The 13,710-nt window shown below is 42.7% G+C and overlaps 1 protein-coding gene and 1 long non-coding RNA gene across 8 annotated transcripts in view; one reads left to right on the forward strand and one right to left on the reverse strand.

The window, feature by feature from the left end:
• Positions 1 to 13,710, reverse strand: part of Znf608 (zinc finger protein 608) — a 101,366-nt gene that overhangs the window by 86,541 nt on the left and 1,115 nt on the right. For 2 of the 5 annotated variants that reach the window (XM_074076582.1, XM_074076584.1), the window contains exon 2: positions 10,161 to 11,250. The exons of 1 other annotated variant lie outside the window; for it this stretch is intronic. In XM_074076582.1, the coding sequence (XP_073932683.1) occupies positions 10,161 to 11,060 (900 nt within the window). In that variant the 5' untranslated portion in view covers positions 11,061 to 11,250. 2 more of the 5 variants (XM_074076583.1, XM_074076586.1) reach the window with 2 other exon arrangements.
• LOC141424118 (uncharacterized) overlaps positions 12,567 to 13,710 on the forward strand; it is a 50,139-nt gene continuing 48,995 nt past the window's right edge. For all 3 annotated transcript variants that reach the window (XR_012448986.1, XR_012448985.1, XR_012448987.1), the window contains exon 1: positions 12,567 to 12,670. This is a non-coding gene — a long non-coding RNA (uncharacterized lncRNA). The remainder of the gene's footprint in view (positions 12,671 to 13,710) is intronic.

The raw sequence follows: 13,710 nt of genomic DNA on the forward strand, positions 1-13,710 counted from the left end.
ACTACAGGGCTACTTTTTTTTTTTTTTTAACCCAGGAGGTCTCTGTAATCTGAAAGACTCATGTTTTAAATTTTTAAGGATTTCAATCTGGCTATTTTTCTTTCTATAACCAGTCATTGAGTAAGAAGAAAGGAAGCAATATAAAAAGCACTCCTACTTCTTTTGTGGAATTCTGGCATAGCTAAAACTAAAGTTTTTTTTTTTTTAAAAACTCATTTAAGTAATTTGTATTCTGTATATAATGAATAATGTAAAATAAGTTCTGCGTAAACAGTGAAATAAATCAGCACTTCTTGATTAGACATTGAAAACACCACATAAAAAGGATAGTAAAAATCAATAGATATTGGGTTTTATTATTATACGTGACAATGATGTTGGGGAAACAGTGGATGCATCCATTTACATGTGCAAGTGTTACTTAGAATCCAACAGTAGTGATGTGATCAACATAACCATTTTACCATCAATAAAATCCTTCACACCTCTTTAAAGCCCATTATTACTGTTGATATCAATCTGCCAAGATGTGTGAGGACTGAGTTCCACTATAAAACGCACCAATAAATTTCACTGTTTACATCTTCAACTTAAGAGTACCTCTTTTCTACAAATACTGACCCAACGATGCACCCTAACTCTGCACTGGGACTCACATTCTCCAGAATGGGACTTCAGCAAGTGCTTTTCAAGACAGGTATTGAAAGTGGCTAGATATCAATTCACTGCAAAGGAGGAACTAGAGAGGGAGTAATGAGGCTTGGAGTAGAATGCTCTCCCCTCAAAGTGCAACCACCCCTCAACCCAGAGCCAGTGCGTTCTCCTTACAGTGGATGATGGGCGGAGGGGGACCTATGTCACAGAACCAGCTGACCGCAGCACAGGAGCTGGCCCAGCGGGAGGGCGGCTCTCTACACAAACTTCGGGTACCCGTGGGTGCTCACACGGACACAGCCAGTGGCGCCCTTGCATTTGTCAAGCCAAGTTATCACCCAACTAGTGTGTTTGGGTTTACAGCTCTTGAACATCAAATGAAAGAATTTAAACGTGTTGAACAAAAGTTTCTGTGTTTTGGCCAACTATGGCTTGAACTATATTTAGAAGTTTATTTGTGTTCTCTAAAAACACTGTGCCAAGGGCCCCTCCTTAACCAAAGGTCCTTGTTTTATGTTAGGAACACTACAAAATTGATTTGCAAGACTTAAACACATGCAATACATTTGGGGAGATTTGGAGAAGACGGCAGAGGCTCGTGGATGGATGAGAGGGGACCCCAACCTTACACGGTCGCTCTGCTGTATTTTAATGTATCTAGTATATGAGGCTTGGGGTGGGGGGCCAGTCCTGGAAGTCATCCTAACAGTCGGAAACTCTTCCCTTCAAGTAAATTCAAGGGCTCAAAAAAATAAATATTCAAGAGCATTAATTTGTTTCTAGATGTGTGCGTGCAAGTAAAACAGCAGTCCTAATGTGGAAATTTCAGTCACATTTTGCAACTAATTGGAAGCAGATTAGAATTCCGCCTCAGGGGAACGTTGTCAAACTAGAAGCTGGAGCAAATGAAGAAAGAGGTGAAGGCGTCGGGAAGAGCTGACAGATTTACAGCGCTCAGGGCCATAAACGGGTCCCGGGCGGGAAGGAGGGCGCGTCCCCGCCGCCCCCGCGGAAGCGCGCGCGCGTCCCCGCCGCCCGCGGCCACGCCCCCGCCCGGGCCCAGGTCCGCGGGGTCCGCGAACAATGCGCCGTGCTGCGCAGAGATCCCGCCGCCCCGGGTACGCAAAGCTGCGGCCCACAAAGCCGAGGGGGCCGAGGGGGCCGCCACCCCCGCCCGGGAGCGCTTCACGTGGCGGGCGGGGCGGTGATGCCAACAGCTGCTCGCTTTCTCCTTCGGCGGGTGGCATCTGTCGGCATCCCGGGAAAGGCTGGTGCAGGATTTGGGCAAGGAATGGAGATGGAGACAACTGCTCCAAGGGAGTTGCATGCGCGCAAAGCTCAATTGCTCGCTCTTAAAATCAGGCTGCTTCCTTTGGGAAGCAGAGGCGACCTGACTCAGATTCCGCCTTCAGAGCGCCTGAAAGATCGGGGAATGTGAAATCGCTTTTCGATCAGTTATTGAAGACATCAAACAGTACTAAGGGAGAAAGCCAAGCTGCTGGGGGCGGCTTCCGTTTGTCAAAGCATTCAGCTCAGCTTCCTTGTATCTTCACAAAAGTTCAAATGAACTACTCGTTGGAATTTCATTTTTTTATTTGGAATTTCGCTTCCTTGAAATTTCACGTTTTTTAATCAGCACTGCTGACTCTTGAACTAGGTCAGGGGGCAGTTTCAACTGGCTGTGCCTTTTTTCTCCTTTGCTGAAAAGATTCAGTTCTTAAAACTCAAATGCAGGAACACATACCCAAGTGCTGCTGAGCTAGTCAGGGCCTATAAAAAAGCCCAGCGTTATCCATGTCTGCGGCGAACCACACAAATAAACAGTTCTCCGTGAAGAATGAAAACCCGAGGTTTCCATCCTTCCAATTCAAACATTATTGTTGTTTTTAACATGAGCCATCCATAAAATCAGCCAAGGAAGTGACAGGAAATACAAATGTCATCTGGTTTGGTTATGCACGTTTTGAAAAAAAAAAGAAGAAGAAGAAGAGGAAGAAATGTTAAGAGATGCACTTTGATGATATTTTAGGTGAAGAATGAGTTAAACTGTAAAAATCTCTGCAGGAAAACAAATGGTACTTTGTGCCAACTGAAGTCAAATGTCCATAGCGGTGGTGTAACAGCCCTCCAGCACAGGTTGCTAACCTAACTAGGAACAACTTAGACATGACCTTTGAACTTTCAGTGACTAATGTGCAGAGCAAAAAAGATGTAGGAGAAAGCAGCTAAAGACCCCAGATGTGCTTTCTTAAGAAATCAAACCAGGATTTTTTCTTTAATCAAAAGGACGAACAGTGACTTCCAGAAGTTCATGAAAGTGTGACCAACTGGAACTCTGTAGTCTATTGCTAATTGAAGCATATAAAAGAGTCCATTTTTTTAAAACATACTACAAACACTTTTTTTTTTAATTCACTGCCACATGACAAAAACCAGAATCGAGCTGACTGGTAGAAGATCAGTACAACCAAAGACCAAGCTATTATTTCAGACTGTCAAGGGAAGGCAGTAAAATTGCTACCAGGTCTCCTTAAGTTACCCTTCAATAAAAAGAAGCCATCAGGGAAATAAGAGGAAAAGAAAACACATCAAAACCTTAAAAGTCCCTTTAAGTAAAATTATATGTCTGTGGCATGGTGCCATCTGCTCTCTGGTTAACATAATAAGCCCATTCCACAATCTAAATATCTGCTTTCTAAAATCATTATGTACAACACAAAATAAAATCAATATCTTTTTATTTACTCTGAAACTGTAAGCTGCATTCATGTGGCATTATTGGAATATGCTTAAGTGTCCCTGTAGGCACATTTTTCCTAAGGTGCTAGCTGACAATGAGGATTCCCAGAGGGCAGAAAGCTCAGTGGTTGACCAGGAATAGTCAGTCACAGTGAATAATCATCAAGCTGAGTGGGGGTGGAGGATGAGAAGGCAGAGTGGCTTTGAAAAACAGCAGTACGATTTGCTCATCATTTCAAATCCCACTTGTTCTAACTGAAATATCCCTCCCTTTGAGTTCTCCATTACAGCTCTAATATATACTTTTAAATTTTCATTTCCCTTTGCTGGGAGTAAAAAAAGATTCTTCTGAACATCAGATGAGATCCCTGTAGTAAAAGGCCCTCTGACCAGCCAAAATACAAGTATTTGCTTTGCTCATTTCGGCTCTTCAGGCAAAACTCATAATCTCTTTTACTACATCCCCAAACGTGTTTCTAAGCAAAATTTAGCAAACATCAGCTTTAGGAACAGAGTGCGAGTGTCACCATCTCAAATATCCTGTGCTCTCAAAATAACATTACAAACAGCCAACTATGAGTAGTTTAACAACCTTTCATTCAGTGGCAAAGGCTCTGTTCCAGTTGCCAAAACCTTTAGCTTAAATTACAAAGGACTTGCAACAGAAAGCCAAGTAGTCACTACAGGAACTTCAGCTGGGGGACAGAGCTGCACACAGAAGGAGGGGCCCATTTACTCTGCAGCAGAGTGGAACAAAAAATCAAGGTGATTTTTTTTTTTTTATAAAGGCCATAAGACCCAATTCTCCCAATCCAACATCTATCTATGCAATTTCACCATTTATATGCATACATCTATGAAATACTAGTTGAAGGGCATCAATATGCTGTTTTATTACCCTGTACTGATGACCTAAGTCATTACTGAGCAAAGATTCCACCTGCCCTGTTTCCTTGTAATATTACATGACATAGAGATTTGGTGGTTTTACCATTTATTAACAACAATCCTAAGGGAAATGGGACTTTTTCCACTACGATGCTGCTAAAAGGAGAGACCAGTATTTTCTTATCTCTGGTTTCCACAATCACACAAGAACCCTATACAGGTAACTTAGAAATAAACTATTTAGTATTCAAGCAAAACCCTTGATGCTCAGCTCTGGCAAGTTGAGAGTGCTGGCAACCAAAGCTGTGCTGCACTATGGTAATTACTATGAAAAACTCCAGTGCCTAACAGTAAAGAATAGAAAAGCATGACCCTTTCTACCTCTCTTACACCTCAAGAGTGTGTGCAACATGGCAATTACCATCGTTCAAGAAGCAGAGTTTAAACTGCACTGAGACTCAATTATACCCAGGACTTCAAAAAAAAATACATACACTTCAAAAGGCAGGTTTCCTCACATTCAAATCACTGAGCAAAATCTTTTTCCCAGCTTATAAAAAAGAGATTTTTATCCCCCTCCCACGAGACATCTTCAAGTATAAAAATGACTTATCTTAAGCTCTGGAACTACTTTCTCGACTTATTAAAACTGAAGGATGAGTGAGCGATGCTGAAAGACAAAGAGGAAGCTCACCTGATAAAAAACAGTTCAACCTGCAGCTCTCCCAAATGTCACTACCAGGCAGCCTTGGACAGCTACCACATTAAAAACCCACATCACATACTTGCTAACAAAAACTCATTACTACTTTTAGGAATGCAAAGGAACTAGGAGTATTAGATTTATGATTTAAGTGCTTGTGGCTAAAATAGCTTTCTAATTTTCAAGGGCCTCTTAGGAGGAGCAAGAATGCATTATGTGTTAATGACCACAACCAGGGGTCCCTTCTCCACTCTTTAGTCAGAACCCGAGCAGATCCTCCCTGCAGCTTCACCATTAACATGTCTGTTTCCTGTCAGCCCACTCAGAGATAATGTCATTTATCTCAGGGAGGCACAAGCCCAGTCATTAGCTTCAATAAAAGACCTCAAACAAAGACCGGATAATGTTTTAGCCAGGGCTCTTACTAAACCCAGAACCAAACATCTTAGTGCCTAAAAAGTCAAGGACTCAAAAGTTATCCTTAAAAGATCAACAACCCTAGACTACAGCTCTGAACAGAGCATGGTTTATAGAGTGAACACCAGTCCACAGCACTATCACACACAATTAGATTAATGATGAATGATGACCAAGGTTAGCCCAGGGGAGCCTTTCCCCCTGCCTGGCCTCTAGGAAGAAAATTGACAGAATAATTCAGATACTGACTAAATAGTCCAATCTTTGAAGAACTGACCTCCTCATTGTGACTGCCTGTAGGAACTGGATAACCATTAGAAGGTGGTCAATGGCTGAGCTTCTGGAAATCTTTTAAACAAAAGTGGAACTGGTTAAAATAAATGTAGGAACATGTGTTTTCACAGTGTTGCTCATATTACTGCAATTTCGAGTTTCTATGAAGTACCAGGTGAACTTTTTTAAATTAAAAAAAAAAACGCACACAGACACCGTCAAAATTGGAGCAAATCTCCGTCATTCAATCCCTGTTTTTCATGCTGGAAACGAAGAACAGATGGTACTTTCCATGTTGTTTGAGTCTGGTTATTGAACACCTCTGTGGTTAGGGAGATTTCAGCTTTGCACTTTCGGCATACATTTCATTTACTAACTATAAAATGCTGCTTAGGAAAAATAAGTCTTTATAACACTCTAATTAAAACCATCTTGCAGCCGAGCAATTCCACTTGAAGAGCATTCTTAACCTTATGGCATTTACACAATCAGTTCCTCCCCCCCTCCTTTTTTGTTCCGCAGATTACTTGCAAAGTTATTAAAGTTACAAAACATTACCTTCTTTAGCTCAATGTTGAGCACTTGTGCGTATTTTTAAATCTCTCCAGCAAACCTAACAGATTTCAAATGCTAAACTCAGAATCCAGTGATGGGCCTGATGGCACAAACCCTCCATGCTACAACGGTTCTCACAGAAACCTTCCTTGGGAAAGAACAGCCTCTTTGCATTCCCACCTCCAAAAGCCCTGGCCCCTCTGAGGACGCCTCCTGAAGAGAGAGGAGCTGGAGCGATGATGGCCGGAAATCACCCTTAGTTCCCAATGTTTCTAACAGCTAAATCCCTCATGTAGCTTTCAAAACAGTGCACTGTCTAACAACAATGGACTTTGTTCTTCAATTATAGCAAGTGACCTTCCTACCCTTTTATTTCACAGTAGATAAACTGCACGCTAAGCAAAATTCATAAGGAACACTATATTTGCAAAAAGAAAAAAAGCATATCACCCACAAAACTCATTAATCAAAGTATGTGCTTAAACTGCTCACGCTCACTTAGAAAATGTGCCAGAATTCCCTAGTGAAGTGTAAAAAGGCTTCTACACGAGGAAAAAAAAAAAAAAAAAAGGATGATATCCTTTATAGACAGGCCCATTTATAGACAACACTTTTAGGATGGCAAGGACTATCTTAATGAGAACAATTATGATATTACAGAAATAACCCTCTTCTAGGACTATGTCCTGAAAAGAACTCTAGGATGCAATTATGTGACCTCCTCCTCCAGCTGTTGTGAGGAATTTTTCTATGTACTTTCAAATTTTCCAGTGATCAAATAAACCCATACACAATGTAACTCAATGTAACTCTTCGTTTAACTCAGCTGAATATCTCCTTCTCTGATAAGTCTAAACTGTAAGGTGGCCAAGAAAGAATACAAGAAGGGAGCTTCCATACAAGACTATTTATTAGGCTTCAAAAGAAAGGAGGGGGAAGGTGGAGAGGCAGGTTTTAACAACCAAAAGCCAACCCGTCAAACCTACTTATTCAGACATGTCACTAGTGGCTTAACCACAAAATGGGCTATAGAAATATAGCTCAAACATCTTAGAATTATAGCATGTTTTGATTTTGTTCACGTATTAAGGGAGTGGCGACTTTTACAGCCTACTTGTGGTTTCTACATAAAGGAGGAGAACACTCATTGATTTAATTAGGTTTCATAAGGTCCACTTTATCATGTTTTACATGACTCCGTGTAGTGGAGAAACAGAATAAACAGACCAAAAATAGACATTTAAGCATGCTGTGAAAATTAACTGGTTGGAACGCGAAAAAAATGCACACACATATACACACACCCCTTTGGGTTTTGCATGTGGCCCCTCATGAGACACATCTGACTACATAAAATTAATCATCTTTACTCTTAAGGCATTTACTCTTCACAAACCTAGATAATCAGGCAAGGCTGAAATTAAAACACTGCACAAAATGTCAAAAAAAGAAAAGTCTTCCTCAAAGATGTCTCAGATATGAAACATTTGGTCAGGTGAAGCTTGTCCTACTGAATCTTTACTCTCTAACTAGGTATCCTCATCTCATTAGCAAGCATTTTCTAAATTGAAGCCTAATTTGACACAAGTACTAGTTGGAAGAATTAGTTACTTCCCTAGGTGACATGGATGCCAGGGAGTGCCATCTCTGTGTGCCAAGGATAAAGCACTTTTAAGTCCTCCAGGAATAGGGTGGATTGGGGGTGGGGAGGAAAGGCTTAAAGACTGTTTGAGATCCTGAGCCAACACCTTAGCTCAACAAAAATGGTCAACACTGTAGGGTCTGAGCCCCTTGAAACCATCCCAGGGGCACCGCTGTGCCAACTCCAGTGGCGAAGGTTGGCAGTGCAGTTTTCCTCTCAACACAAGGTCAGGGTAAATCTAAAAGCCATGTGGTCTCTCCCCTCCTCCACCCCAGCCCCACCAGGGCTTGTCTGCTGCTCACTTATGTAATTCACATGATCACATTTAGACCTGCTGGCACTGAGGATGAGTAGCACGGTACATGAATAATTTAATTTTCGCCGTCTTCATCCAGTTTCCTCTGTGGCTGGAAAGTGAAAAGAACACAAACACTGGAGAACCGACACCACACTCTAATCTCAGTTGCCATGACAGCAGCCTTTGAGAGCCTGAAATGTTCCGATTGCCAGCTAAACAAAATTGTTGAATGTGAACATTTGGCTGGAAGATTAAAAGGCGAAGGGGAATGCAAAAGGGCAGAACCTCCCACATTCCACGCAGCCAGTGAATCCAAATGGCTCTGACTCCTTAACCACAGCCATTGTGCGCACTGGATTAGGGCAATTCATCTAGATAGTTAAAGCAGATTAGAACTGCAATTTGAAGACTATTGGCAACAAAAGTAAATGCCCTACTGTACTAAGTAATAAGATTTCAAAATGCCTTTTAGTAGAAATTGTGTGAAACTACACATTTAGTCTAAGAACCAAAACCTGGGATTTGTTTTTGGAAGTTCATTTAAATGCGTCAATGTAAAATGCTGTCTACTAAATCGGTATGGATTTAAAAAGTGTTCAGAGGCGTTTTGCAAGTTTGGCATTTTTATTTACTCCTTCACATACCTCTGTCAACTTCTAAATCAAAACTTTCTTACTATACCCAATTTAAATCTTAAACACAAAGTTGCAAAGGTTTTAAATAGAGAACTGAATAATTTCACACAGGTGTTATTACCCAAAAACTTATTACCATCACTTACAGTTCTGACCAAGTCAGAAAGAACAAAACTCAAATCACTTAATAAGCATATTTTCAAACAACCATACCACAAACCACATGATAGAAATCTTGCTTCTGCAAGACACAACTTGTAGAATTAATCTAAAGATAAATCTTATAGAAAGATCACTCACACCCCCAGCTCGTTCCCAACCAGCCTATGGACACAGCACCTTTAGTCCCCAGACTTACTCAATGCAAAGTCATCCTTTCCCAGCCCACCAAGACACAGGCCTCTGTCCTAAGCAGCCCAACACTGGAGGCAGTTGTCCAAGGCTTTAAGACAATGATGAAGATGGGAGAAAGAGTCCCAATGGACTAAATCAACTATCCTTATTGTTCAAGAGCACCACACAATTCTAGGATTCCCCTTCACTCTCACTGCCCACCTTGACTTTGGCCGTGCCTTCCCATCCACCAGGTCCATTTTATTCTTACCAATGGCTCCCTAGAGAAGTTCCAAACCCGAGCCATAACATCCTTAAATCTCTGGCTAAGAACTGAGTGAGGGAACAAGGTAGAGTCCTAGCAGCACCAAAACCATCCCAGTTTTCCTGCACAGTTATGAAACCAATGACCTAACACACCAAGCCAGGAGTTTAATTCAGGACCAATTACAGGAACTCATCCGAGGGATATCCTTTGAGAGAAATACTTTGGAGACAGTAAGAACACAAAAAATGAGTTGAGGGTGGACTGTAAATTAGAATCCCCTCCAACAGTTTCCCCAGAGTGAACCTGAACTCCGTATCTAAGGACACCTTAGTAGCAGTAACAAAGCCCGGGTAAATTAAAACAGAAGACAGTTCTCCTTAGGGGAGAAACCAGGACCAGAGTCAAGTGCGGGAATAAGCAGGTTTTCTATTAAAAGTATACGACAACTTGCTGACTGGCCAGGGGTCCATCAGTAGGGTAAAAGGCAGTTAGAACTCTCAGACCCTCTCACTCGGGGACCCAAACACTAGCACCACAAGCAGCAGCAGTAGCAGCAGCAACGGCAGAAGCAAGAGCCAAACACTGCACCCAAGAAAGCAGCCCTAGATCCAATTTTAACAGACAGGACGGATATCACGGAAACCTCACAAAGAACCAGAAAGCACATAGGGGAAGGCACACAGAGGCACACCCACACACACCCACACAGATGCACACAGGAGAGTGGGACATCTAGGAAGGCGACTTTGTCCTACCTTCTCAGTTTTCAGTTTCTTGATTCGCCTGTGGCTCTCCTCCTCCTCCTCTTCCTTCTTTACCAACACACAGTTTCCCATGAGCCCTGAATCCGGAGCACTTTTGCTAACATCCCCGGCAGCGGCGACGCTGCCACTCCCAGTGCCCCCGCAGTGGAAGGGGCTCGCGCCACCTCCATTGCTCTTGGCCCCAAAGCCATAGAGGTGCCCCCCGGAAGGGGCCTGGGCGCCACTGCCATTCTGGTGGCCCTGCAGCAGGTCGTGCTTGTCCTTCCTGGATTTCCCCGCATCCTTATCCCGCTTGGTGCCTCGGCTGCTCTGGCTTTTACCTGGCTTCTCCTCTTTGCTTTTCCCACAGGAGCCCGGCCCCGCGGTGGCAGCGGAGGTGCTGGTGCTGGTACCGTTGCTGTGCGCGTTGCCGCCGCCACCGCCACTCACACTTTGACCCAGCGCTGAATTCATGCCAGTTGCCTCTCCAGGGCGCCCTTCCTGCCTCTTGCCAGTGCTGCTGATCTCGGGAATCCCATACAAGGCAGCAGAAGGCAGAGACTTATTAGCATCCTTAGAAGTTTTACTCCTTTTCACTTTTGATTTGCTGGTCTCTTTGTGTGAATTCCCCTGGGGAGCAGAGGGCTGAACAGAAGCAAATTTTAGGCCATCAGCTAAGGCTGCGGTAGCACTGGCCCCACTGGAGGCTGGACCTCCACAGTCCTTAGAGTTGCTGCTGCTAGTGGTGCTGGTGGAATTATTCATCTCAAATTTCTGTCTGTCTTTCTCCAAATCAGCGTCCAAATCAATTATTAAATTTCCAACCCCGATTTCCCAATCATCGCCACTGTCATAAGTATCAACTGTATTTGGATCCACACCTTTTCCTGCAGTAGAAACGTTCACTGACATCCTGAAGATGAGCTCTCTAGAATAAAAATCCGATGAACTTTCCTTTGGAGATGAGGGGACATTCGTTTAACTCCGTTGGGCTTTCTCTTAAGGGGAAAAAAAAAAAAAATCTTCCAATCTTCCTCTTCTTTATCCTGCCCCACGAATGTGTCCAGGGATTTTACACCCTTCAGTCCAGGTCCACCTTTTCCTGTGAAGGGGGGAAAAGTCGAATATTTCTTGTCTGGGTGTTACCAGAATAAAAAACGATTAACACTGGGGAGTCAATAAGGGGTACAGGGAAGGGTAGTGTAAAGTGGCTCATGTATTGAAACCACAATCCAATATCAGGCTTAAAGGAAAATAACCAAACTTGAAAAAATACCCATGACAGTAAGCATCTTACAGTGGCTAAAGAGAAAATCCTTTTTATCAACACCACAAGGATAATCACTTTTTTTAAAGCATTAAATATCTTTAAGGATCTGATTCAAGTCCAGAAAGGTTTTTGTGGTTTTCTTTTTTTTGTTAAGTTTAGGATTTTTATCTGGCACATGGATTAGCTCAACCCCAGGAATACAGCCTGAACACTCAGACAAGAGGAAAACAGCATTACACATCTCTAACCATGTCCTCTGCAGTTTAAAAGACCAGAACCTGGAAGTTCTCTGTGACTAGTTTTCAGAATGATGTTACTAAATTCTAATTTTAGCATTTCTTTTAACAAATTGTCTGGACAATCTGGTTTTTGTTCCTAGTAAGGAACAGGAAAAAAAAATAAAAAGAAAAAACAATAATCCCATACACACACATACATACCTCCCTCTTATTCTCTCTTCCCCCAAAAGCTTACACAATTTTTTGAAATATGCACACATGTCTTTAAGAGCATTTCTCTCTATGAAAAGACAGTGTTATATATAAAGGTTAAATATCTTTTGAGGAAAAAGCAAACATCTAAACAATTCTACCAAACCCCTAGGTCACAGAACTGCTCAGACTGTTAAATATGGTGCTGACTGTAGGGGAAAAGTGATTAAGACATACACTTTAAGTGATCTGCGCCAAGGTGGCCTCAATGACCGCAAATGAGTGTGTGTTTGACATAGAGCAGTTAAAACGGTTTTTAAAGGGATCAGCCCCTTTTTAACAGTTGATTGTCAAGAAAAAAATAAATATACACATATATACACATATATACATACAGAGAGAGATTGCTTACCTTTAATCCTTTATCATTTTTTAATTAGGCCAGCAAATCAAAATGCTTTTCCCACTCCACTCGGCCATCAAGCCTGTGCCTCACTTTACTTAAACACCAAATGATCAAGAAGGAAGAAACCGAATAACACATCTCACCAGAATAATCACTCGATAGCATTATTTTCTACCTCCCCAGCCCCCTTTTGGCAAACGGATCAGGAGTCCTTTTCTCCTTAAAAAAATGTGTCACTGTACAGCTGGAAGATAATGTTTCACATTCACAACAGAAACACCAAAGGCTTTTTTTCCTCTTAACAAGCATCGAGAATAACAGGGTGTCTAAAAAAAGAGAGAGAGAGTTTAGAGAAAAAAGTTTTCCCAACTTCTCATTCCGCCTTCCGTTCCAGACTTGAGAGTCACCGTGATCAGTAAGTAATGATCCATGTAGCAAACCTACAGGCGTCCGCCAGTAACAAGACAGAATGTGCTAACATCGGGATAAATTAGTGAAAGGGAAGAAAGAATAAGAAGAAAGGACTGAAAATCTGGGCTGGATTCCGCCTGTTAGTCGGGAAGTGGCATTTTTCCGCCCGTCCTGACAGATTTGATTTCTCCAAGTAACTTAAGAGACAAGGAGGGGGGGAGAAGAATGGGGAAAGGAGGAGGAGGAGGAGGAAGAAAGGGTGGGATGCGAAGTTGGGCCGGAGGAGCCAAGGAAAGGTGTGCGAGAGGAGGAAGCGGGCGCCGGGCGAGCCGGGGACCAGTTAAAACAGCCTTCGCTCGGGGCGGGGGGCGCTGGAGGGGAAATAACGGCGTTCAAATGGGCTCCGTCTTCGAAATCTAAAGGATGTGGTGTTTTCCTGTTTTATGTTGGTTTAAGAAAAGGGAAGGAGTTCTTAGTACAGTCCCTGGGGTTGGGGTTAAAATCCTCTGTCGCGCAAGCCAGTCTGTCATGTGGTAATTTGATAATTAGTCAAAAAAAATTTTTTTTAAGGCGATCTTTTTCAGGACAATTTTTTTCCCCTCTACACTCGAAGCAAACGGTGCGTCTCCTTTCTATTTATTTTTTTCTCTCTCCTCCTCCTCGCTCCCCACCCCCTCCTGGGCTTAGTCAGATGGCCTCAGAGCTTGGCTTAGTATTTTTAATTAGCTGGCGTTTGGAAGCTAAAAGCAGTAATGAATTGTTGATGGATTGGAAGTGGAGAGTCGCTTTGCTGGAAATGTCGGGGCTGGGAGAGGGGGATGGGCGAGTTAGCAACAACCAACCATCTAAAAGGAGCGATTTTGTTACAGTGCAAGCCTTTCACATCACGTGAGGATCAAGGGCTCAATTGGTTGTCGTGAGAACAAAAATGGTGACAAGCGTATCAAGAAAATACTGATCTGGTCTTTAAAAAAACGCTGAAGGTCTCTCCCCTCCCCCTGCACACGCTCCCCCCCGCCGCCCCCCTTGCAGTGGGCGAAGCTA

This window comes from Castor canadensis, chromosome 6, assembly GCF_047511655.1.
Source record: "Castor canadensis chromosome 6, mCasCan1.hap1v2, whole genome shotgun sequence".
Lineage (NCBI taxonomy): Eukaryota > Metazoa > Chordata > Mammalia > Rodentia > Castoridae > Castor > Castor canadensis.